The sequence below is a fragment of the Rattus norvegicus genome, chromosome 9, assembly GCF_036323735.1.
Source record: "Rattus norvegicus strain BN/NHsdMcwi chromosome 9, GRCr8, whole genome shotgun sequence".
NCBI lineage: Eukaryota > Metazoa > Chordata > Mammalia > Rodentia > Muridae > Rattus > Rattus norvegicus.
This window is the reverse complement of record NC_086027.1, coordinates 113,516,708-113,542,560: the sequence shown is the minus strand read 5'-3', so window position 1 is coordinate 113,542,560 and position 25,853 is coordinate 113,516,708. Positions and strand designations below refer to the sequence as shown.

The window sequence follows — 25,853 nt, the reverse complement described above, 5'->3', positions numbered from 1 at the left end:
AAACCATCTTTCTCTCATGTCAGCTGTTACCACATACTTGTGGGACACAGGATCCAGGGATGTAAGGTGCTCAGACCTTCAGAGTGCATAAGCCGTTACCCACCACTCTTACAGCCTCTCTGGCTTCTTCCCTACACTTCTGCACCTGCCACCTGAAAGGGGTGTTTTCCCGCTGAGGCCCAGGTCAGGTGAGAGAACTGAATCCTGAGAACATCTTGGCTGCCCACTACTCTGTTCCATGGGGCCCTCAGCCCCAGCAGGAAAGAGCACTTGCTTAGCTGGTCAAGTCATCAGTAGTTTGTCCCTTTGGTTATCTTTCAGTAGACCACAGAGAAGAGCAGGGCCCTTCAGATGACTTCCAGCCATGCTGTAGCACTGCAGGGGACCTACTAATCCAAACCGGGCAAGCCCATTGCTGGTCCAATCTGCCAGGTTTTCATGGGTCATCAGTACCTGACCTGCCTGGGTTGTGTTCTTGATACTATGAAAGTCCAGAGAGGTGGCAAGAGTGAGAAAACAGGAAGAGGAGTCCTACCTGACTGGAATAAACACATAGCTGCCTGGTGGAAAGCACTTAACCTACCCACTAACCACCAGGGAGAGGATGGTTCATTTTTAGAATATCTGCTGGGACAAGACAATGCTTTTTAAAAGAGGACCTTAGAGGCTTGGGACTGCTTAAAATCCTGGACTTTCACCAGGCGGTGCACACCTTTAATCCCAGCACTTGGGAAGCAGAGGTAGGAGGATCTCGTTGAGTTTGAGTCCAGCCTGGTCTACTGAGGGAGTTCCAGGATTGCTAAGCTTACACAGAGAAACTCTGTTGTGGGAAGAAAGGAACAAAGAATCCTGGATATTCTGGGGTTGGAACTTGATACAATCAAACTTAAGGGAAACAGTAACCAAGTCCACAGAGCCTGGACTTGGGGTTAAGGAGGTAGGAGCCAGCACATACCCTGTCCTCCTCTTCTACTGCAGGCTTTCTTGAGCCTTTCATGAATCCGGAGAGATGACAACATCAGGGTAATCAATGGCTCTCAGATCCCACTGAGGACTAAATCCTGCAACTGCCCTTCTCCCTAGAAAATGGACACTAAGGGTCAGAGAATTAATCATTCTTACACCTCTTGGCAAAAGCGGGTGAAGGGCACCAAGCTTGAAGTTGTGGTTAGAATTTTCTGGCGCAGCCTCTGAAAATAGGTCATGTCCAATGTTCCTAGTGCAATAAACAGGGACGTTTATAATGACTAATTGCTCTACCTCCTGTGCTGTTCGTGCTTTTCTAACTAGTGACAGAAAACCAAGTCTCAATGGACTGCCTGTTCCCCAGAGTCTGTTAAATATTTTATTCTGCATTACACAACAGAAGTTTCTAAAGGACTCTGTGTAATACCTACATCTTTGTCATTATTGTGAACCAGATCCAATATCTACAGCAAGGAGGAAACAAATATATGCATGAAGAATATCAACCCTCTTAGCTCTTAAGGGTTTGTGTACATTTGATATTTAATAGTTTTTTTTTTTTTTTTACTTTTAACATTCTTTGAGAAAAGTGTATTTAGAAAACGATACCTTGGGAGCTGGTGAGAGGATTTAAGAGCACTGGATCCTCTTCCAGAAGTCTTGAGTTCAATTCCCAGCAACCACATTGTGGCTCACAACCATCTTTAGGGAGCTCTGATGCCCTTTTCGGGCAGGCAGACATATATTCAGCAGAGCACTCATACATTAAATAAATGTTTTTTTGGAAAAGCGCGACATTTTTGTGAAAACAAAAACCCCGATAAATGGTAATAGTAAAATCCTAATACGAAAAGTTAGATCAAGGCTCAAGCACATAGCCCTAATCAAAGCAATTTGAACCTCAAGTCCCGATATGAGCTGGAGTGCACAAGCTCAGTGGCGCGGGGCGTGTCCAAGTGGCCGGTTTTTCCGTTTGCGCATGCTCCTTCATTGAAGCTTCAAATCTTACCGCTGCTGCTGGGCTTGCTTGCTGGTCTCAGGGAGTCCTCCCTGCGGATGAGAGCGAATACGGTCCTGCGTGACTGAAGAACTGACACTGAAGGCAGAGAGGTGAGAAGGGCAGACTCGAGCGGAGGCGCAAAGTGAGGCTGCCAGGGACCGGCTTGAGCGAAGGGCACCCTAAGGTCGGACTTGTGGGCGGAGGCAGCATGGCAAAGAAGGAACGCGAGGGGCAGCCCAGTGGTGGTAGCAGGTTGAGTTCTAAAATTTAAGGAGGCTGTATTAAGCGATTTTCGGGCATTATTGTGTATAGTGGACGTCAGGTGAAGACCTACAGATTGACTGAATTAACGAGATCCAATTTGGCAGTCTCTCACAGGGCCTATACTATTACTTTCTCCGTTGCACTGTCCTCCCCCCGTCCCCCCTTTTTAAGGTTCAGAAAGTTCTGTCTGATGTGTGGAAGTCTTCCACATTTGCGGTGGAAGTGTCATAAAAGTAGGAGTAAATAATAAATGCATGGTTCCTGTATTCAGGAACCTGTCCTGAAATCCAGGCTAGCTTGCAGTGCGCATGTTTCCTCTTCTGCTCTCAGCCCGGGTCCCTGGTTTTCCCAGACAGTGACATTCTTCACCTTAGTGTGCATAACTCTAGGACCTCTCCTTTTTAGTCCTGCTACTTCTCTGTTGTACCCAGGTGAGTTTAACCATAGCCTGCTCTTAGAGCGTGGGTCCAATGCTTGCTTTTTGTTCTTTAAGTAACTATGGTACTCCTTAACACCCAGCCCCTTTCAATTGTAGATTAAGCTCCATGCTGCTGTTGCAAGGGCTCCAGTAGTGAGCATTGCCCCCAGTCAGCAGTCCTTTAATTTCTGTACCTTTAGCGTCCAGAAGCATGTCGAGTCCTGATATCAGTGATAGGTTAAGTGAAATTAAGGGGTGGTGCTGGGGGCTCTGTAGAGTGCTTAACACGCGTTAGATGCTCACAATCTGTGCTTACCTTTTAAAAATTACTTTTATTTTTACTATTTTATGTGTATGGGTATTTTGCCTCCCTGTATGTCTGGATCCTTTAGAACTGGAGTTAGAGACAGTTGTGAGCTGAGAAGTGGGTGCTAGGAATTGAACCTGGGTCCTCTGGAAGGGCAGCACGTTCCCTTAACTACTCAGCCATCTCTTCACGTCCTGTTGGTTACTTTTCTTTACCTTCTCTTTGTGTTTTAATGGTTTTCCAATTGCATGGCTGTTTTCATTACTGCGTTTTCTTAGTTTGTTGTGTGGCCTTTTGTTGTTTTGTTTTGGTCAGTAATTTTATTAAGGATAAAGTGGGTCTTAGGGTTATTACTATTTGGACTTAGAACAGATGGGCCTGTCCAGTTACTTCCCAGGAAAAGAGGTATGGACGAGAGTTTCCTCCAGATGGCAAAGAGGTGGTAGAGGAAAAGAGTTTCAGAAGAGGAAACAGGAATGAAACACTCATGGAGCTGAGAGCCCTTGTCCTGACAGGGGAAGGGGAATGCTGTGCACAGCCTTAGTATTGGGAAGCCAGTCCAGTCAGATTAGTGGCTGTGAAAAGCATTCTTACAGTCTGCTGTCTGGAACCAAGCAGCTGTCCTTTAGTGCCGTTAGGGTGCCAGGGATCATATCCCAAGGAGGCTCCAAATTCCTGGTAAACTTTCTACCATTGAGGGAGCCCCTGAAAGCCCTTGTGTCCCAAGGTCAGAAAGAATAACCAGTAGATGGCGGTGCTAGTGTGGAAATAGAGGTTAGGATGAAGAAAAGCAGATGTGAGCTGTCTGATGGAGGAGGTATGGATGTGAATCAGTGCCTTCTGAACAGGTCTTGTTGGTCATTCTGTGCCATTTCCCATAGGTTTATAGGCCTTCATCGTAGGAGCAGGTGAGGCAGCTTGGGCAGACGATGCCCATTACAGAGGCCTTCGGGAAGATTGCTGGAGGACTCCCATGTCCAAGGCAGCTTGATCCAAAGGGCACTGACCTTGGCAAGGAAGGCCTCTGCTTTTGAGGAGGAATTATTGGAAGGGCATCCAGTAGCAGAACAGGAGGTTCATCCTAAGGTCTTTCTGGGCTGGAGCATACAAAACCAGTATCTGACCAGCATCACTTTATGGGTTGTGTGGTTCTGCTATAATTACTTGTGTGCGATGGACAGAGCATGGTAACTGCTTGCCAGAAAATGTACAACCCAAAGGGAAATTGTGTGACTAGTGAGAAAAGTGTTTTGGATTCAGCAGATTCAATTCACTTCGTGGCTCATGAGAAAAGTAATCTCTCTCTCTCTCTCTCTCTCTCTCTCTCTCTCTCTCTCTCTCTCTCTCTCTCTCCCTCCCTCCCTCCCTTCCTCCCTGCCCCCCTCTAGGGCAATGGCTGAGGAAAGCCAGGAGATAGGTGGCATCCATTTTCTGTTTCTCTTCCCCCCTTATCCTATCCAGAAAGACTTCATGGCAGAACTCTACAAGGTTTTGGAGACTGGCAAGATTGGGATATTTGAGAGTCCAACTGGCACGGTGAGTGTGAGGGATGAGGGATGTGCGAGCACCACTCAGACAATTTGAGGCGGCCTTTCTCACCCTGACAGTTCACCTGTGTAGACATTGCCTTCCTCAAGAGGAAGCTAGGCACAGTAATCATCAGGTTCTCTTTCTGCATAGTGTTCTCTTCCTCTGTTCAACCGCTAAATGCAGCCCCATGGTGATAACAGGCTAAAGGACTTTAAAATTGAAATGTAACCCACACCACCAATGGCTTTGTGATTTCTGTGGCTAACTGCTGCTTTGATGTTGAGGAACATCGAGAAAGCTTTGGCTTTTCCAGGTTCAGCACTGTTTCTGAGTTAGGACCCAGGCTACTGAGTGCTGTTGGGAGCCAACCCCGAGGCTATCTTCCTTCCTCACCCAGACTGAGTGAGGGATGTATCTGAGGTGGATTGTTGGAAGTGAACAGGGCTGTGGTTGCAGGTTCCCAGTTTCTTTCTCCAACTTTGGTGTATTACTGTGCACAGTGAGTTCTGTAAGAACTTCCCCAAGGAGGTACTGTGTACAGGGAGTACTACGTGAACTCACCCAAGGAGGTACTGTGCATAGTGAGTACTATGTCAACTCACCCAAGGAGGTACTGTGCACAGTGAGTACTATGTCAACTCACCCAAGGAGGTACTGTGCACAGTGAGTACTATGTCAACTCACTTAAAGACGTCGGGGCTGGAACTCACACAGGACAGGAGGCAGGAGCTGATGCAGAGGCCATGGCTTGCTTCCCCTGGCTTGTTCATGGAACCAAAGACCACCAGCCCAGGGATGGCACCACCCACAAGGGGTCCTCCCCCCTTGATCACTAATTGAGAAAGTGCCTTACAGCAGGGTCTCATGGAGGCATTTCCTCAAGGGTGACTCCTTTCTCTGTGATAACTCAGCTTGTGTCAAGTTGGCATAGAACCAGGCAGTGCACTGTCCCATTTTTGCATATATACAAAAATATTTGCTTTTACATATATGGGAATAAGCTTTGGGAGGCAGGTCAGAGTCCCAGAGCTCCTGAGATGAGCCACTGTCTCGTCCAGGATTGCAGGTGAGAAGTTGTTTTTCTTAGGGTACCTTCCAGGACAGGTGAGTTCAGAACCCTGCTCTGGAGACTTTCAGCCACCCCTAAATGCAACAAACTCAGAAGGTTAAGTAGAGAGAGGGTTAGCTCTAAAGAGTCACATGAACCCAGATGGATCCTAGGGGCAGCAGCCTGGGGGACTCCACAGTTTCCTCTGTAGTCCATCTTCTGGTCTTCATGGTATAGAGAACTGCAGATTGCGTCCACAGCAGAAATCCAGCACTAACAGTTCTGGAGGTTCAGGTCTGGAGTCAAGATTTTCATAGTTTTGGCTCTTCCTGAAGGCTATGTGAGTAGGCTGTCCTGGCCCACTCCTGTTCTGGTAGATGCCATCTTCCTGCGTTTCTTTATGGTGCCTTTGTTTTCTGTATGACTGCATCTGAATGACCCTTTTTTATAAGGCTGCCAGTCCTTGTAAGAATGAGGACGCACCTAAGGGCCTCATGGTCAGTCAGACACTGGGGTTAGGAGCACAGGATAGGGCTGCCTGTCAGCGTGAACGGTACTATGGAACAGTGTTACCTCAAGCAGGAAGAGTGTTTTGGACAGTAGACATCGCCCACAGTAGGAACTCGTGTGACTGACTATGCGTGTTTGGGTTTTCGTTGCCCTAAAGCTTGGAGTCACATGTGGCCTTGGCAAGAATTTTGGATTCCATGCTTTATGTTACTGTATTTTTCCCGTCATTATTTAGATATTTTTGTAAGTTGAAAAAAACACTTAAATTCTTTTGGGACATGGAGCTATGCAGCCTAAGAGCAGCTAATTCCCCTTCTCGGAACCAAGCTTACTCCTCCCTTCCCTGTCTCTGGTGACCACTGATTCGTTTCCATTCTAGACGGTCTTGGAACATCATCGTGTTCAGAACCAGGGTTTCTTTGATGGCCTTATTACATGGGGCATCATCTGGGAAGCTTTGCTTCTGGCCTGGTGTGAGGTCGTTTTCCTCCTGCAGGGAAAGTCCTTAAGTCTGATTTGTGGGGCCCTCTCCTGGCTCCGGGACTTTGAACAGAAGAAATTGCAAGCAGAGGCTGGTCTCCTCGCTCCTGCATCTGGCCCCACAAGTAGTGGGAGGAACTCAGTCCTGTCTTCCTCATCCTGCCAAGAACCCTCTGACACCCTGAGACCTGCTGGAGATCCTGACTGGGTCACTGAATTTGTGCAGAAGAAAGAAGAAAGGGACCTGGTGGAGAGGCTGAGGGTGAGATCCGAGGGACTGAGAAGGGGAGTGATCAGGAAACAGGCTTCAATGATTATTTTCAATTTATTACAAGACTTAGGATTTTTTTTCGTTTGGTGTTGCCTCTCAGTCCTTGGCTGACCTTGAGGTCATTGCTGTCTCCTTATGATGCAAGCCTTTTCCATTTTTCACTCGCCCGGGAAAGGACAGAGTTGAAGAATGGCGGTTACTGTATGCCTTGGAGGAAGAGAGGATGTGGCCCCACTGACCTGAGCAGTGGGGCCAGATTGGCAGAGAGAATGGAGGTGGTAGCACCCTGTGAGGGGCTCCCTCAGTAGATTTGTTACTGAGAAAGGCCTGGGGTGGCACTTCTGCAGGAGTCTCTTTCTGCTGTCCCTGTCCTCTAGGAGGAGCAGCTGAGGAGGAGGAAGCGAGAGGAGCGGCTGCAGGAGGTCTGCCAGGATGGAAGACGCAGGTTTGCTGCCAAGCGCTCGGTGAGCACGTGGAGGGCTGTGGGGTGTGGGCAGCTGCACACTGCCTGGGCCCGACGTGAGACACCCGATTGGCAGACCCCACTCTTGCTCCCATTGGCCACCATCTCCTCAAACAGTGGTTGGGGCTTTCTGTGTTCTCCACCAGTAGCGTAAGCATAACCGTCAGAGAGTTCCAGACTCACAGTTGACATTGTTTAGGGTTTCTGGTCCAGATGAGCAGAAAGCTCTTATTTTATGAGCTTCACTTGTGAATGACCCAGGACACTCCAATAGGAGGGACTTATTCATGGCTGTACCACACAGCTCCTCTCGAGGCGCTCTTTTCTCATTCCCACTTTACTTCTAGTAGGGAATGTCTGGTGGCCCAGGTGCTGCAATCTGGAGTTTCATGTGCACAGTGACCATAGATGTCAGTGTCAGGGTGAGTGAGACACAGGACTTTCATGGCCTTTAGGGGAGGAGAATAGACTTCTTCCCAGCTGGAGTCCTGTTCAGGATATATCTGTGGGCACCCTGTTTAGCCAGTTGAGGTCAGCTGGGTATAGCCCTGTCCATGACCAGCGTACATTTCTAGGCTGGGAGAGGGGCGGGAAATAAGTGTACAGTTCCAGTTTGAAACCAGTGTGTTTGCTTAGAGGAAAATGGAGTAGGATAGTAGTAGTGTGTAAACTCACACCGAGGTGAGGTCTGCTGAGGCATGAGGGCTGTGATTAGGGTCCCATAAACTCACTGGGCTGGAAGTGGAGAGAGTGTGTGCTTGAGGGAAGGCCCAAGTATCAGAGCAAAGAGAGGAAGAGACAGAAGACCTAAGGTTGGAGCAGGTACAGGTCTCTGAGGGCTGTGTAAATACTGAATGGATGTCAAAGTACAGCAGCATGCTGGGGGAGGGATTAATTCAGCCTGAGAGTGCTATGTTCCATATCCAGTACCAGAATGTCCTTAAAACATTAAGGTTTGTGGGTATTTGCATCTCTCCCTGGCCTCGGGGATCTTCAGCAAATATTGGCCCCCCAAGAGCAATGGCCCACGAGGGCAATGCCAGCAGAGATGCTAGGTAGGGATGGGTCGGAAACCCCTTGAGTAATAGGGGGAAGAAGACACCTCAGGAGAGCTGGAGAGAGGCAGGTCAAATTTACCTATGGGTGATTCAAGCCTCCTATACTTTGGGGGTTGGGCGTAAGGTGGTAGAAGCATGGAGGATGGGCAAAGATCATTGGCTGAAGGCTTAGGGTACCAGAATGCCTCATTAGCATGGGGAAGCATTTCAGGAATCTCAGGTGCTTGCTGAGTGGGCTGTTAACAGTAAAAAGGAAGGCATACCTGTACTCTTGACCAAGGTTACATGACACTCTGCACATGGAGTTTTTGAACTCCCCAGACAAGGTCAGAGAAGGGGAAGGGATCCTCCATATAGTGTAAGGGTCTGTGATTCACGGAAGAGTGGTATCCTGGACTCAAATAGTATATAAAAGCAGAGTGTTTTATTCAGCAGCAGTCCAGTATGTTGGCATCTTCCATTACCAAGATGGAGACCGCCAAAGTGAACCCTCACCCCCATTTGTCTAGAGACATCCTAGAACCGCTATTGGGGGTGGAGGGAGGGACTGGAAACTGCTGCTGGGGGAGCCTGAAAACTGCTGCTGACCCATTGCCCTTGCTTGGCTCTGGCAGGTGGTGGGTCAGCTTCTGGTGGTGTTGGCAGTTCCTGATTGGCTGCCCAAGGCCTGGGGTTTTTCCAGTAACTGGCTTGCTTGGACTTGCCCAGTTCTTGGAAACAGATCTAGGCCTAGTCTGGTGAACTGCCACTTTGAAGCCTGTCATGGAGTCTTGGAAGTTTTGTTATTAACCAGGCTCTGATAGGCCCCTGAGGTAGTGCAGAAGTAAGAGCAGCCTGGTACTGGGCTTGTACACGTGGCCTGAGGCATAGTAGTTGGGTGTCACCTTAACAAATCAGCAGCTCTCCCGACCACATCCCAGGAGGACTAATGAGGAGCAGCAGTGTCTCTTCCAGGATAGCCTAAGGAGGAGGCCGACCACATAGAGGCAAGAGGTAACAGAGAAAGAGCCTGCCAAGGGACAGCAGTGGCTTAGATGGCGGTCCTGGGGAAGGGGTGTTTGAGAGTGGCAGAAAGAACAACCCAAGTCAAATTGTGGGGTAGAAGCTGGCAGCCTTATGTTCTGTTGGAGACAGCTCTCTGAAGATCACCACATAGCTCAGTCAGATAGCTCAGCTCTGTCAGACCAAAGCCCAGTCTTTTATTTACATATCAAATCACTCATCCACTCCAGGTTCCCCTCTGATTATTTCTTGAATCAGCCTTTTATGACCTTACCCTTTGGATCCTTAGAGAAGGACTGCAAGTACATTTTTTTAAACTTGGCAAATGAATTGCCTGCCTTTGTAAGCACTGGCAGTAAGCTGGCTGGGTAGTTCTTGTTCTGAGATCCTTCCTTCATTGCTTCCTTAACATCTGAAAAGTTGCCTCTGTTCCTTTAGGTCCATGAAACTCCTTATGCAATTAATTTTCCATTCTCATAATTTGCATAGTTGAAAAATTATATATTTTTGTACTCATGTTTTCAGAGTTCTTCCCCACAGCCTTAAAGCTTTCAGTGTTTACCATTTTACTGAGACATTAGACATTACCTCACCTTCTGGACCACTGCTGATTCTAAGTATAATGGAGTCATCAGCCTCAGCGGAGAGAATATCCCCTTTTCCACCAAAACCTTGGATGGGAGAATATTTCCCAATGGAGGAACATGAAGTTATATATATATTATACAAACAAACCTCATGCCTCACCATTGTCAACACTTGTGGAGCCTCATACCCTGCTGGCTCAGTTCCAGGGCTTGTAATCTTGTCATGCAGTCCCTTCCACGACCATGCAGGACTCTCATTTTATAGCAGAATGGCGTATGAGGCTGTAGGGTCAGAGATTACATCTTGGCTTTGAGTATGTGAAGTGGCTTTAAGAACTGCAAGTCGGGCTGGAGAGATGGCTCAGTCATAAGAGCTCCGACTGCTCTTCCAGAGGACCTGACTTCAAATCCCAGCACCACATTGTGGCTGTGAACCATCTGTAATGGGATCCGAAGCCTTCTGGTGTGTGAAGACACCTACAGAATACTCACTCTACTGTGTGCTCACATACAGAAAATAAAAATTAAACAAAGAGAGATAACTGCAAGTCTAGGGCTGGGGAGATGGCTCAGTGGTTAGCAGTGCTGAATACTTTTCCAAAGGTTCTGAGTTCAATTCCCAGCAACCACATGGCAGCTCTGAAGTGCCTGATGCCCTATTCTGGTGAGCAGATAGATGTAGGCCAGACAAAGTACCCATGTAGACAAAATACATAAAGAGGTCGTTAAAGAGAAAAGAACTCCAGGTCTTTTCTAAGTTTCACAGAGTTGAGGAGCAGTGAAGGCAGCTAGAGAGCTCCTGAGGAGCAGACTTGGCAGTTTCCTGGGTCATGTCTGTGTTGTATTCAGAGCTTGCCCCTCAGCCCTGTTGACTTCTGAGGACAGGCCTGCCCTCCTGCTTGTCAGTGAGAGCCCAGAGCACATTTCAGTACTTTTAGGTATTTAATTATCCCAAGTGTACCGTGTGGAGACTGACCTCCATCTTGGTGTGTCTCCTAGGGCGGATGAGGGTGAGGATGACTTGGAGGAAGAACATATAACCAAGGTAAGCTGCCCTCGTCTCTGATGGCCTCTAAGGGAGGCCTTGGAGGATCAGCCACACTGGGCCTAGGACACACAGGTTCCCCTCTCCAGGGGAGGTGGGGAGGGCAAGGAGGAGCAAGCATGTGTCAAGTCCTTATTCTTGGACTCTCATGGAGTGTTGTCTTCTTGCTTGTGTTCCACATACATGGAGTGCAGTGAGCTGTGTGTGCCTTGACACCTCTCCATGTTCAAAGTCCTTGAGTTGTCTGAGATGGATCTTTTCTATGCAATGTGGATGTCCTTGTGCTCTGCTCTCCTGTCTTACTGTGCACCTCAGGCTCCACCTCTCCTTCCAGGGCCTATGTACAGAATAACCTTCCTCCCATGCTCTCCAGAGAGGTGAGGTTGTTGCCATATCAGGAATCAGCACTGTGGGGAAACCCACTTTCCCAGGGTCTCCTAGGTCTCCTAGCCTAGGACTTGAGTCTGAGTTTAAACTGTGGGAGACTTGGGTCCTAGGTACTGCTGGGCCCCAGTTAGGTGTAACCTGACCTGAGCAGAGTCTTTGTCATCTCAGGAGTGTGCATTTGTGACTGCCCTGCTTCCTCCTGCAGGATCTCCGGCCAATGCGGCCAATTAGACTCCCCTCTTTGAATCCCTTTCCTTTCCTCTGGTCAGATTTATTACTGCAGTCGGACACACTCACAGCTGGCCCAGTTTGTGCGTGAGGTACAGAAGAGCCCTTTTGGCAAGGAGACGTGGCTAGTCTCCCTTGGGTCTAGGCAGGTAAGCAAAAGGAGGTGTTCTTGTCCAGACAGATGCCTCCTCCTGTGTCTTTTCTCTTGGCCTAGGCATAGACAGAGGTTGGTGAGGGCAAGGTGGGCCTGGGGGCAGCGCTCCTTGGTTGGCCAAATTATAAGGTGCAGGAGACACAGACTAGGCAGTGAGTCCTTCCTTTGTCCTTCAGCCAGCGCCATTTCTGTTCTTTATCTTTAAAGACATCTGTCAGTGTTCAGTATCCAAGATGTTCAGCTGAGCTCAGAAATGCCTTGAGTGGGAGAAATCCTCTACCCCAGGAACCAGTCCACCATTGCCTATCCAAGACCAGATGGTCAGTCCTGCTAACCTACTACAAGTAACGTTATATACACTGAGCAGGCTAGAATTAGGAAGATAATATGGATGCACATAAACATGTATGGATACATATATCAATGAAAGAGAGGCTGTGAATTGGAAAGATAGCAAGGAGCGTTTGGAGGGAATAAAGGGTAGGAGAAAAAAATGCAGTTTCAATCTCAAAGACAAACAGAGAGAGAGACAGAGAGACAGACAGAGAGAGAGAGAGAAATGCTGTACTACTGTGGCTTCCATTTCTCTCATCTAGGCCCAGAGATCACAACGAAGGACAGTAATTTTTTTTTCAATAAAAGGCAGAGGTTTTCTTAAGAAACAAAACAAAACAAAACAAAACAAAAATCCCACTGCAAACTCACCCTTTGGTTGGAAAGAAAGACAATGTGAGCACATGAACGATACCCTTTCATGTAGGTTGGTGTGGTGGTGCACACCTTTCATCCCTGCATATGTGATACGGAGGAAGAGGAAGGTTTTTGAATTTGAGACTCGACTGCTCTACACAGTGAGACGCTCTCTCAGAACAAACGACCACAATGCACACTAAGACCCCAAAACCAACTAAGGAACAAAACCCTAAAATACTGGTACAGAAGCGGACTGTGAGGAAGCTTCCTTCAAACAGTATGAGCTTGGGCTGGAGCCATGGCCCAGGGGCAAAGAACACTGCTGCTGTGCTCTTCCCAGGGACCCAGGTTGAGTGTCTAGCATCTCCATGGCAGCTCGCAGCCGTCTGTCACCCTAGCTCCGGGGCATCGTACGCTTCCTTCTGGCTCCCCGTGCACGTCCCAGGCATGCACATGGTGCACAGTTAGACAAGCAGACAGAATGCCCACACACATAAAACCTAATCACCCCCGACTGATACAGAACACAGTGGGTTCTCATGCACGCAGAGAACAGGTTCAGTCTTAGAGTTGGTGGAGAGCTTTGTGTGGTGTAGCTTAGGCACAAACAAAAACTTCAGGAGGGCAGAAGAGCAGTTTAGTGGTCCGATTCTGTGTTAATGGTCCATTCTGTAAGCAAGGGTCAAGATGAGTCAATCTTTAGAGTTGACTGAGGGTAAGCTTGGTAACAGAGGTTTCCCAATGTGAATGAAAGCCACTGCTTTCCCTCTTCTCCTGCCTTGTAGAGCCTTTGTGTGAATGAAGATGTGAAAAGCCTGGGTTCTGTGCACCTCATGAATGACCGCTGTGTGGACATGCAAAGACGCAAACACGGTAAGTACAGGACCTGTGTTGTGAGACGTGCCGGACAGCGTGTGAGTGGCAGAAGTGTGGTGGGGTCTACAACAGGGCCATGGCGTGAGGACTGTGTTAACCAGAAGGAATGGCTAAGCGGGCCCTGGTTTCTGCCTCAGGCCCCTCCTTGGGCACAGGTGTTGGTGCTTCCTGGGTCAGCGTCAGGGACCTGGCATAGACGCGTTTGTGCCATCTCTTTTTGGAGAGCATAGAGGACAATTCCCATAGTATCCCGACGAGGCCACAGTAAGCAGGAATTTCCTACCCCGTGAACGTGTGTGGTTCCGTATCATCGTTCCTACTCCTGACCCCAGACATAGCTGAGCCCCTTCCTGTCCTTGCTCCCCTCCATCTGCACCACCACAGAGAAGATGAGAATTGGGGAAGACAAGCCAAAGAGAAGGAGACAGAAGATGCAGGCCTCCTGCCCCTTCTACAACCATGAGCAGATGGAGCTTCTCCGGGATGAGATTCTGCTGGAGGTGAAGGACATGGAGCAGCTCGTGGCCCTCGGGAAGGAGGCCCAGGCCTGCCCCTATTATGGAAGCCGCTTTGCCATCCCTGCAGCCCAGGTGAGCGAGCTGGGGAATGGGAAGTAGTCCGTGTGCTGACACAAGGCTTTCCTCATCTCTCTTCTGTAGAGGACAATGTCCCTACCTGGGTTAGCATGACAAGTGCGTCACATCTCACCGGGAGCTCTCAGGCTCAGGAACCACACTGGAGCAGGTCATGCTCTGAGCTTTAAGTTTATTCTCACCTCTGAGTCAGGATTAAGGTTGTTGGCTTGGTCCCACTCACAGGTAAATAAGAGCATCTGGTGTGAGGGCTCTGGATCTGCTGATGAGGGAAGCCATGTCCTAAAATATTACAGACTTACTGTTACAGTCAAAGAAAGTTCTGGCAAAATAAAGGTAGGCAGAAAGATCTGGGGCAAATGAAGTAGTATGAGATTCAATGAGACTTAACCTTAGAGAACTAAGTAAGCTGAGAGCTTGAGGATCCCCAAGTCAACAATCAAGGCAAGTCTGCAGGAGAGATATGATCCGGACTGGCATCCAAGGAAGGAGAACAGCACATGTCTGTGCCAAGGCCAAGGCTCCCACTTCCCAGACAAGTCAGGTACTTCTGTGTGTACTGGCACTGACAAAGACCCTTCAGATTCTTCACCTGCAAAAACTTCCAAGAATAGACAATAGAGTACAATCTCAGGGTATTTCCCCAACTTTCAGTAATGCCTCAATAGAGTATCCTTTGACCTCTATTCGGTACCAGAAAATAATCATGCTACCTCTTCCCCCCCCCCACACACACACAATGATACAGACAGACAGAGAGAAAGAGACAGGCAGACAGAGACTGAGAGGCAGGGAGAAAGAGCAAAGGGAAAGAGAAACAGATGCAGAGACAGAGACAAAGCAGGAGTATCAGAGAGACAGAGAGACAGAGACAGTGGATAAGGAAGTAAGTGACTAAATATGTCAATAATATCAAGTGCTTGGCAAGGTTATGGGCTCTCAGAGCCATACCGTCTGTGAAAACTAGGGTAATGTCTGTAAGCCTCATACATACCTTGTAGCACTGAATTGGGCCTACTCAAAGAAGCACACCGTAACAGAAGGGCAGAGAGGCCGACCACTTGTTATCCTTTCTTGGAGGGAGGGGTTCCACACCTGGAAATGGACCTGGCAGAGGAAACAGAAAAAAGGATCAAATGAAGGCAGAGAAGTCTGCTGAGGAATCTTCATCTATGTCTGGAAAGCATTACTTGAGGACACAGTAGAGACATCGCAGTTATGAGCTGATGGCTGAGTGAAAACAGTGTCAGGTATAACGTGGGGAGAAACTGAGCTGGCAGAGAGAACACACTACAAGGCGTCAGCCTTGAGCCCAGGCAAAGTGAGAAGCTGAAGCCTCTAGTCATGAGTCTGAGAGTTTTCAATGTTGGGAGCTGTGGTGGCCACTGGATCAATTCATGGTCTTTAATCAGACTCTCAAGCAGTGCAGGAGAGGTGACCTGGAGGGAGAGTCTTCACAGAGGAGTCCTCTAGATGAAGTCCTCTGTGAGCATGTCTGTAGAGGACCTCTTTGATTACCTTAACTGACAATGGAAGGCACAACAGTTTGGGTAGTGCCAATCCCTAGGCTTCTGTCCCAGACTGCATGACAGCAGAGAGCTCTAGATGAGCACAAGCAAGCAAGCCTCATGCAGGCCTTTCTTTCCCTCTGCTCTAGACTGTGGCTATGACATGGGTAGTCCCTTTGCACACGAGCCTTGGCTTCACATGGTCATGCAGTATAACCTGGAAGTGTCACGTCACTGTGATAGAAATGCAACTGAAGAGGGTTTATTTCAGATAATCGCACTGACTCCCAAACAGCCCAGGGCAACAGTAGAGATATCAATCTGTAGGTCCCAACTCATGCTCAGTGGAGCTTTGCCTCTCTCCCTCTGAGGGTCTCATCTCCAGTCATAATGTAAAAATGTCCTTCAGGGCATTCTGTCAAGGGTCAGAGGGACTTCTGTCAGTGTGTGCCAAGTGTCAGATTACAGCACAGGAATTTACAGTGACCCCGAGCACCTCCACTAATGACCTTCTGTGAAATACCAATCATATTGAGAGGCAAGCATGTGATACTCCCCTTGTTCTGTGTGCTACCATTTTCTCCCCAGAGCTTGATTCTGGACCGATTTCGTGGAGAGGCCTTGGAAATCCCTGTTTATTCTTTGCCTTAGAGCACTGGAAGCTCAGTTGGACAGGATCAGAGTTGCAAATGTCTGTGGTCTTCTCTTGGGGAGTACTCTGGAACACTGGATTAGCACAGACTTCAGGGCCGGTTAAGAAATATGCAGGGGGGCTGGAGAGACTGCTCAGTGGTTAAGAACACTGACTGCTCTTCCAGAAGTCCTGAGGTCAAATCTCAACCACTACATGGTGGCTCAACAACCATCTGTAATGAGATCTGATGCCCTCTTCTGGTGTGTCTGAAGCCCACTCCAGTACTTATTAGAATAAATAAATCTTTTTAAAAAGAGAGAAATCTTTAGGGACTTAAGTGCTCAAGCTTCCCGAGAAGCAGGAATTCTGTAATGGAAGGAAATATCTTCACCTTATTAGGAGATAGAATGAATGGGGGATGAGGGCAAACAAGGGCCAGCTCATGGATCCTATGTGAATGATTGTTATTTGGTCTTGGGGTACAGGGATTGAAGGCATCTGCTCAGGTCTTCTTTTGGGCAGATACCAAAAAGGCCTTGCTCTTGTGAATGGAGTTCCTGTGGAGAATCTGTATCATGTACACACTACATTAATGGCTTGACTGTTGTCTTACTGAGTAGGCATGCAGAACAAACGTGTAGGAATCTGGTCTCTCTCTTGTCTACAGATGCTGATGTCCATTCTTGGCAGACGCTCCACACTGATACAGCAAACAAGCAGCTCAGCACTGGGTGTTCTTCTCGACCGCAGGGAGATGCTGAGGTGGCCCATTAGAGCCTTGATCTTTGTCCCTCTGCCGGGCACCACACCATCACATTATATTCCACCTGGACATTTGTTCCTGTGAACAACAGCCTCACATATTCCTGCATACCTTGCTCAGGGAGGAGGGTTTTACTCTGTGTTTCCAGATCAGCGTTGGTATTGAGATGTGATCCTCTGCAGTAATGACCACCTGCCCTCATCGTCAGAGAGCTATGTCCTTCCTGACCCCACATGCACCAGCTCCTGTAGGACGGAGGCGTCATCTGCAGAGGAGAAGCAGAGGAGGGAAGGCCTTAGATGCAAGGTGAGGGAACCCCAGGTACCATGGACAAGGGCAAGCCCACCTTTGCTGAGAACTTCCTACTGCATGAGATACCCCCGTGTAGATTACAACTCTGGTAAGAGCCAAAGTGCTCAGGAGGGAAGGACACTGGGGAAATGCAGAGACGGGAGAACTGATGGGCCATTGCCTTGTCCTGAATGACTAAAGCCTGCCCTTGAGACATGCAGTGGCCATCGAGAATAGCCAAGGCCATCGACTACTGGATGTCAGCAAGTTGTGTGTCAGGAAGCTAATGGAACAGCACGTCCTTTAGGGCGGGGAGGGAAAGGGGTCACATGTGCCATTGGGCTTCGTCTCATGCTGACTCTGGGATAGGGAGAGTCCGGACCCCCTATGTCCTGTGCAAACTCAGGTTCCATAGGGAATCCATGACCATCCTCTGCAGATGAGGACAGCAGTCATGAGTCCCAGAAATGAAACCAATGGAGAACAGAATCGATGGGGCGGTAAGTGGCTGAGACACCTGATAGAGGACTGAGTGAAAATGTGACAGGGCACGAGGTCAGGCCAGCCATGTCCTGTTCCTAGAGTGAGGAGAGCTCACACTCTGAAGTGTCTGACAGGCTGGAAAGTGTTTTCGTCTCCCCATCTGGATTGGATAATTTTCTGTCAATTTGGTAAACTTAAAGTCATTGGGGATGAAAATGTCTTGTTGAGAATATGCCCTTATCAGATTGTGAGTGTGTCTGTCCTACATTTCATTATTAGTGATTGACTGTGTTTAGTCCAGTTTGGGTGATAGCAGACATGGGAGTAGCTAGCCACTTTTGGAAGATAAATGGTGGGTTTTTGTCTTCAGAGCCATGGGGAAGCAATAGAGTCTTGACCGGCAAGCCCTGATGCTCTTGTGCAATCACTTGAAGCACCCAATGTTCTGAGGGGGAGATGAGATTTCCTTTTTGGTCTTCCTCAGGTGGGAAGGGCCGTTTCTCTTCTGATATGCTGCTGCAGACACATGGGGTAGCTACAGCTCCTGAATGGAGGGCACAGGCACTAAATTGGCTCTTCTTCTTGGGACAATGTGAAGCAATGGCAGGCATGGAAGCCCTTCTTGCCATCTTGTGTGCTGATAGTGTCAGGGCAAGAGGCCCATGCTCTCCTGAGGGCCAGATGTGGAGGATGCCAAAGTTGGGCTCACTGGCCCTTCTTTTTAGGGAAAGGCCAGGCATAGAGTGATGTGCCCTTACGGGTTGCATAGGGCATGGAATCTCAGGCTCGGCTGAAGTGGTAAATCTATGCTCGGGCCCCTTGTGACCTTTTTTTTAAAACTAAAATAGGTATCTGTCTGTTCATTAAAATCCCCCCCCCCCCCGGAGTTGGTTACATAACCCAGGGCCTTGCGCTTGCTAGGCAAGTGCTCTACCACTGAGCTAAATCCCCAACCCCATTAAAATTTTTAGCTGTGATTCCAAGATCTCGTTGGCCTAAAGCCCCATGCTTCAGAGCATGTTCTATTGCTTTAATCTGGATAGGCCGCTGTGTGGTATTAGCTTCACTTCCATGCCCCGTGGATATCTCTTAGTGTCCTCACTGGAGGGCCTCATCCCTGGGGGACTATGAGGACATGGTGAATTATGTCTTCAAGCTGCCCAGGAAAGTGAGCTGGACTGTCCCAGGTTCCCTTGGCAACCCTTTATCTAGGTCTGTCTGCTGCTTCCTCCGAAGGAGCCATACCTAGTGGTGAGGAAATGGACAAGGAAGTCCAGATGCACTCCTCTGCCTCCTCGCCAGCATATGGCTGCCCCATTATGCCCTCTGGGCCATTCAAGCTCTGTTCCCACTCTGCATTGCAGTAAGGTGCTGGGTTTGCACTCGATGTCCAGGACAAAGTTTGTTACATAATCCACATTACCTTCTGCATGTCCGAGGGAAAGCTGGGTCTCCTGCCTCGACGGACAATGTCAAGGCTGACACTGTCTGCCTGATTGTTTTCATTGCCTCTCCCTCCTCCTGCAGGCCATCCTCCACTGTCAGGTCAGAGAAGTGTCCTCCTGGGGCACACTCAGCAACAAGATGGACCCGACTTGCTGTTACTAGAGCCTGGGAGAGGCTGATGGTGTAGCATGGGGTAGTGACCAGCCCATACTTGTTGACACTTTCATTGGGTCTGCTTCCTGCCTCTTTATGCTTGTTTTTTTATTTATTTAAAAATTTCAACATGAATAAACAAACATTAACTTTTTTATTTTCATTTCAAATGTTATCCCCTTTCCCAGTTTCCCATCCATAACCCCCCTGTCCCATCCCCCCTCTCCTTGAGTCTATGAGGATGTTCCTCCTTTCCAACCACCCACCCCTTCATGCCTCCCTGCCCTGACATTCCCCTACACTGGGGGCGGGGTCCAACCTTGGCAGGGCTGCCCTGTGGTGCCTAACAAGGCCCTGCTTGGCTACATATGCAACTGGAGCCATGGCTCTGTCCACTTGGGTAATGGTTTAGTCCCTGTGAGGTCTGTTTGGTTGGTATTGTCATTCTTATGGGGTTGCAAACCCCTTCAGCTCCTTCAAACCTTTTTGTAACTCCTCCATTGGGAACCCTGTTCTCTGTTCAGTGGTTGGCTTTGAGCATCCACATCTTTTTGTCAGGCTCTGGCAAAGCCTCTCAGGTGACAGCTTTCATCAGGCTCCTGTCAGCATGCACTTCTTGGTATCAGCAATGCTGTGTGGGTTTGGTGGCTGTATGTATATGAGCTGGATCCCAGGGTGGGTAGGCTCTGAGTATCTATTCCTCTAGTCTGCTCCAAACTTTGTTTCCATATCTCCTATGAATATTCCCCCCCCCCTTTTTTTTTGGGTTTTTTTTTCGGAGCTGGAACCCAGGGCCTTGCGCTTCCTAGGTAAGCGCTCTACCACTGAGCTAAATCCCCAGCCCCTATTTTCCCCCTTTTAAGAAGGACTGAAGCATCCACATTTTGGTCATCCTCCTTCTTGAGCTTCATGTGGTCTGTGGATTATATCCTGGGTAATTCGAGCTTTTGGACTAATATCCAGAGATACAGGCAAGTGCTGGTGAAAGGAGGGGCATAGTGCATGGAATCCAGGCTTGGCTGAAGTGGTAGATCCATGCTCAACCTCCTTGCATACCTGTTCTTTTAAAATCAAATATGCACCCATCATTCCGCCAATGTCTTTTTTTTTGGAGGGGTTCAACCATCTCATTGGCATTAGACAGCATTCCTCAGAGCATGTCTACACTGTTGTAATATAGAGAGACCACAGTTGGGATATTTACTTCACCTTTCCTGACCCATGGGTGTCCCTCAGTGTCGTGAGTGCAGGGCCTCATCTCTCAAGACACTGTGAGGACCTGGATAATTAGGTTTCAATGTGCTCAGAGATACAACTTAGAATATGACAGGTCCCCTGGCAATCTTTTTCCTGATACCGTTCATGTGGCTTCCTCTGAACTGGTGGCACCCAGTGTGATAAAATAGAAAAGCAAGCACAGACCCCACACATCTGCCTTTATCCCACCACGTGGCCCCTCTAGTACAATCTCTGGGGTACCAAAGCCCTTGGTTCCTCACTGCCATTTAGGGGGGATGCTAGGTCTGAGCTTGGTGGAACAGCCAAAGCATCAGCTTGGTTTTTCTGTCTGCATCTTGTATAATGTTTTGAAGTTTAGCGTCTCAAACAATGTCAAATTTGGGGCAGTACTTTGTGGCTATCTGCCCAAAATTTCCTTTGCCTCTCCTTCCTGCAGCAGGCCATCCTCCATTATCAGGTCAAACAAGTTTCCTCCTGGAGCTCACTCTGTAGCTAGATAGCCTTGCTTTGATGTTGTTACTAGAACCTTCAAGAGCCTGATGGAGTCAGTATGGTGAAGTGTCTGAGGTGTCATTTCTGACAGTGTTCTCCTGATGTGCTTCTTGGTTATCTCTACAGTTTTTATGGCCAGCACAGCTTGTGTTTGTCTTTGGCAGGCAAGATTGACAGTGCCAAATGTACCCTTGCCGATGGGAAGAGCACATGGACTCCCGAGTTGGTTCTGTGCAGAATTGCTGGCCACAAGGCTAGGGTTGCTTTGCTCTGGTGCATACCGCTGCTGAGGGACGACTGAAAGCTCCCACACTAGGTGCAGCTGATCTCACCCAACAACTAAACAGACAGCTGTGAGGGAATCCCACAGGTCGCCAACCACAGCTCTCTCTTCTGTAGGGACAGAACTACAGACAGCCCACAGCCTCCTATGGGGGACCCTCAATCTTCCATCACAGTAATGTCAGAGCAAGAAATGGAGCAAGTACAACACGGCATAAGCCACAGTGGCTGTCTCTACTTTGGGCCACTGGGACCTTTGCATTCTCTTGAAAATGAGATCAGCCTCTCCCAGTTCAGCGGTTCAGAGATGGATATTTACTTGTTTAAGAGGCAGCAGAGTGCTTCAGTGGCCTTTGTAGATAGATGTTGACCAGTACTCCATGCAAGCAGGGCCAGCTCTAACCTGCTGTTCAGGTAGGGTGCCGGTCACAATCTTTGGAGTTTTGCAGCTAGTGAAGGACATGGCCAGTTCTGTTACAGATGACCACAGGGCCAGCTCTCCTGCCTGCCACTGGTATCACGTGATGAATGAATGAAGAGGGATCTCACCCTCGCCTAGCAGACAAGAGGACCCTTGGGGCTTGTACACAACCCATACATCCAGGCCCAGCTCTACTGTGCTCCCAGGCAAGGTCTGGGGCCTGAACTCCAGAGTGCTGTAGCAAGTGAGTGTCAGGGGCAGCGCTCCTGCTCTGGTCACACCAGAGTCAAGTCTCAAGCTTGCTGTAGGTGGTAAGGCACAAGGACAGAGAAGGGTGTCCCTTTCTTTGTCCACACTACTGAATTGGCACCAAGTAGCAGTGCCAGCTCCCCCAAACTTGCTCTTCCGGAGAGCAACACACACCCTCCTCAGGCGGTGACTGTGATTTAGGTCAGTGTAGTCCCTGCTATGTCATGATGGGGAAAGCCAGTGGCAATGTTGTGCAGTGCCTCACATGCCCCCTAAGGTGTTTTCCTGGAGAGCATGCAAAACTCCAGACCTTGTCTGAAAGATTGTCCTTGGTTTGTAGTCAGGTGGCCCATTGATGTTTCCAGCAGTTTGAGACCTGGTAACTAGGATAAGCCAGCTATACTGACAAGCTTTCTGCATTGAAGTGTGGCTTTCTTTTGTAAGAAAACTCTTAACTGCCCAGACACACACTGACTAAAGACTTGCTACTCTCGTCAGGGACCTCAGTAATCTTGTTTTGGTCTTCTCCCTCAGGGAAAACAAAACCTGTACCTGTCTTTTCGGCCCACTGAATAAAACTGATCTTTTTGTTCCCAGTTATGACTGCTTGGTTGGTGTCTTCTTTTAAACCAAACAGTGCAGTCCAAAAAAATATCTCCACCTTTCTCCTGACCTGTCTTTAGCCTGACTGGACATCTAACACTTACCAGGATCATGAGGCCCTGGGCTGTTTCCCAAGCCTATTTTTTTAATTGATGAGAGTTGCTAGGGAATTTTGCTTTTGTTGTGTGGTCAAACCTCGGATCTTGGAAAAGAAACTTCAAAGATTTAAAGCTTTGATTATATGAATAGGTCCTTATTACTAGAGATTTCTCAAATAGTTTAAAATCACCATGACTGTGGAACAGAAAAAGAAGCAATAGATAAGAGAGATCCTAGAGGGGAAGCAAGAGACACCAGGAGAGGAAGGGGCAAGGAGGACATCTGGTCCTATGTCGTGAGATTACAGAGGGGTCCATGTCCCGTGCTGTATTGGCCTTCCTCTGGGGCAATACCCCGGCACTTCTCGTAGATCGGCACCCATGTCCTATTCTTTTAACTGCAGCCCAGCTAACGTGCTGCCAGACACTAACCCAGGGGAGCCTCTTCCAGAGAGCAGAGCAGTTGTGGTCATCACAGTCCCTCAGCCTTGATGGGGGAACAAGAGGAGGTGACTGGGTGATGCTGCAGTGGATGCAGACGGGATGCCTAGCCATGAACCACCATGAGGGGAAGGTACATTCTAGGTTCTTCCCCAGGCATGTCACGTGTAGCTCAGCTCATCCAGATGGGCACTGACGTTTGGCTTCAGCTTTTAGGTAACCATGGGACCTCTGAGTGGATTGTTGACTGCTGCAGGTGGAAGACGGAGACCCCATACTGTGTACCTGATATAACATGGGACCTGGAGGGGTCGTATGCTTCCACCCCTAGCTATATGCTCACTCGTACAAGACTGACCTCCTGTTATGTTTGTCAAGGGAAGGTGTGTGTTCATAAGAACAATGCTACGTGTCGCTTTTCCCAGGATCCCCCTTCTTTGTCGACTTGGCATTCTTTGAATTCTCCCAGCTCCTCAATCTACCAAGTCTCGGTGTAAGCCATGGATCCAGAGATTCCCTATAGCTTCCTAAATGATGTTTAATCCCAAGGCTTTGCAAAAAAGTCTGAGGCTCAAGACCTAGTCTTTTGAAGCCTTTTGCTGGGAGAACTAGAGTTGTCTCCCCACATATTCTAAATCCCAAGACAGCGAGTCAGGGAGAGCAGGTGTTGATGGCACATTCCAAGTTCAAGGGAAAAGTGAGGCTGGGTCCACAGATCCCCTGTGCCTGTCAGCTGGGAACAGCTCTGTGACGCACAGATTTGGTTCCGGAATCCCCGGGTGGTTCTTCCGTGAGAGTGCTGCAGTCACTCATAAGACCATCTCTACTGTCTGGTTCTGTGTGTCAACCTGATGTAAGCTGGAGTTATCACAGAGAAAGGAGTCTCCCTTGAGGAAATGCCTCCATGAGATCCAGGTGTAAGGCATTTTCTCAATTAGTGATCAAGGGTTGGAGGGCCCATTGTGGCTGGGGCCTTCCCTGACTTTCTGGGATCTAAAAGAAAGCAAGCTGAACAAACAGGGGAAGCGAGTCAATAAATAGCACTTCTTCATGGCCTCTACATCAGCTCCTGTCCCCAAGGTCCTGCCCTGTGTGAGTTCCAGTCCTGACTTCCTTTCCTGATGGACAGCCATGTGGAAGTGTAAGCTGAATAGACCCCTTCATCCCAAACTTGCTTCTTGGTCATGATGCTTTGTACAGGAATAGGAACCCTAAGACAAATTGGTACTGAGTGTGGGGTATTCCTGTGACAGGCTGACCATGTTTTTGGGAGGACTGTGGAAGGACTCTGGAACTTTGGGATAGAAGAGCCATTGGGTGTTAAGAGCTCTGTGGGGTGTTCTGTAGGAGCTTGGAAGATAATGTTGAGAACAGTGCAAACGGTTTTGTGGTTTTGGTTAGCTGGGTCTGTAGAATCAGCTGTAATGAACAAGATATCAAAACTACTGAAGCAAAACCTTTGCATTACTGGGATCCTTTGCAGTACTGGGATGACTGATGCTGGCTTGCTGGATCTAAGAAATTTGCAGTGATTTAGAAGAGATGAGCGCCACTGAGGTGAAATCAGGGAAGTGTTTCCTGAGAGCACAGGGAAGCTGTGTTCCATACGCATGGTCGTTCCTCATGTCCGCCAGACTTGGTAATGTGTAAGAGTCACCCAGGGTTACTAGGTTTCAGACATGAAGGTAGCAGCTGAAGCTTGATACTGCAAGAGTGCAGGAGAGGCCGTTGGTGAAGGTGCAGCCTCAGTGGCAATTCAAGGCCCAGGATTGAAGAGAAGTTGAGGCTTAGCACCCTGAAAGGAGCCTGTGAGAGGCTATTTGTGAAAGTGCAGTGCAGTTGCAGCAGAAGACAGCAGTGTTTTGGAGATGCCAGTGCCATGAGATGAGCACCAAGAACAGCAGCAACAGTGGACTACAAGCATCTGGAGCCTACAAGACAAGGTGTGTGCTACAAAGGGCAGGGCTGGTGAAGTGACCCAAGCCCTTGGAGGAGCCCAGAAGATCGTGAGTGGATCCCAGACATTGGGCAGTCAGAGTTTGATTTTTCTTTTCATTGTGACCGTGCCCTGATATTTTTCCCTCTTTCATTTATGTATGTATGTATGTATGTATGTATGTATGTATGTATTTATATACTTACTTACTTACTTTATTATATATAAGTACACTGTAGCTGTCGTCAGATACACCGGAAGAGGGCATCAGATCTCATTACAGATGATTGTGAGTCACCATGTGGTTGCTGGGAATTGAACTCAGGACCTCTGGAAGAACAGTCAATACTCTAAACCATTGAGCCATCTCTCCAGCCCATATTTTTCCCTCTTGAAGAAAGTACCCCACAGTTAAGAGGCTTTGAATTTTATTAGATATTGGATATTTTAAAGGGATTGACATTTTAATCTGTAAAGCCTGTGGGTCTTTTAAAATTATTTAGGTCTTGGGGATGAGTAAGAAAGAAAGGGATGAGGCTTAATGGTGATGTGTTTCTCAAGTTGACAAGGGATCAGTTGTACTGGCTGGTTCTGTGTGTCAACTTGACACAAGCTGGAGTTATCCCAGAGAGAGGAGCCTCCCTTGAGGAAATGCCTGCATGAGATCCAGCTGCAAGGCGTTTTCTCAGTTAGTAATAAAAATGTTGAAGGGCAGATCGCAGCTGGTGCCATCCCTGGGCTGGTATTGTAAGGTTCTATAAGAAAGCAAGCTGAGCAAGTAAGGGGAAGGAAGTCAGCCATGCACCACTCCTCCATGGCCTCTGCATCAGCTTCTGCCTCCAGGTTCCTGCCCTGTGTCAATTCCTGTCTTGACTTCCTTTGGTGATGAACAGCCATGTGGAAGTGTAAGCTGAATAAACCCTTTCCTGCCCAA

The 25,853-nt window shown here is 48.4% G+C and overlaps 1 protein-coding gene and 1 long non-coding RNA gene across 5 annotated transcripts in view; one reads left to right on the top strand and one right to left on the bottom strand.

The window, feature by feature from the left end:
• The first annotated feature begins 1,520 nt into the window (after nt 1-1,520).
• Nucleotides 1,521-25,853, top strand: LOC120094772 (ATP-dependent DNA helicase DDX11-like). 4 transcript variants are annotated; one of them, XR_005489407.2, is made up of 10 exons: nt 1,521-2,076; nt 4,344-4,491; nt 6,540-6,785; nt 7,172-7,258; nt 10,904-10,949; nt 11,606-11,713; nt 13,197-13,284; nt 13,672-13,877; nt 16,690-17,091; nt 19,087-25,853. XR_005489407.2 is itself a non-coding variant. In XM_039084796.2 (9 exons), exons 4-9 carry the CDS (start codon nt 7,227-7,229, stop codon nt 16,867-16,869), a joined length of 660 nt encoding a protein of 219 aa, XP_038940724.1. In that variant the 5' UTR covers nt 1,521-2,076; nt 4,417-4,491; nt 6,540-6,785; nt 7,172-7,226; the 3' UTR covers nt 16,870-25,853. The 4 variants fall into 4 exon arrangements, 3 of the variants coding, with proteins under 3 accessions (XP_038940724.1, XP_038940723.1, XP_038940726.1); XM_039084796.2 differs by having other exon boundaries at nt 4,417-4,491; nt 16,690-25,853; XM_039084795.2 differs by having other exon boundaries at nt 16,690-25,853.
• The window catches only part of LOC102554696 (uncharacterized), a 121,316-nt gene continuing 109,498 nt past the window's right edge, over nt 14,036-25,853 (bottom strand). Inside the window, exons 6-9 of the long non-coding RNA XR_010055076.1 lie at nt 16,636-17,050; nt 14,875-14,987; nt 14,272-14,481; nt 14,036-14,162 (exon numbers count right to left, since the gene is read on the bottom strand). This is a non-coding gene — a long non-coding RNA (uncharacterized LOC102554696). The remainder of the gene's footprint in view (nt 14,163-14,271; nt 14,482-14,874; nt 14,988-16,635; nt 17,051-25,853) is intronic.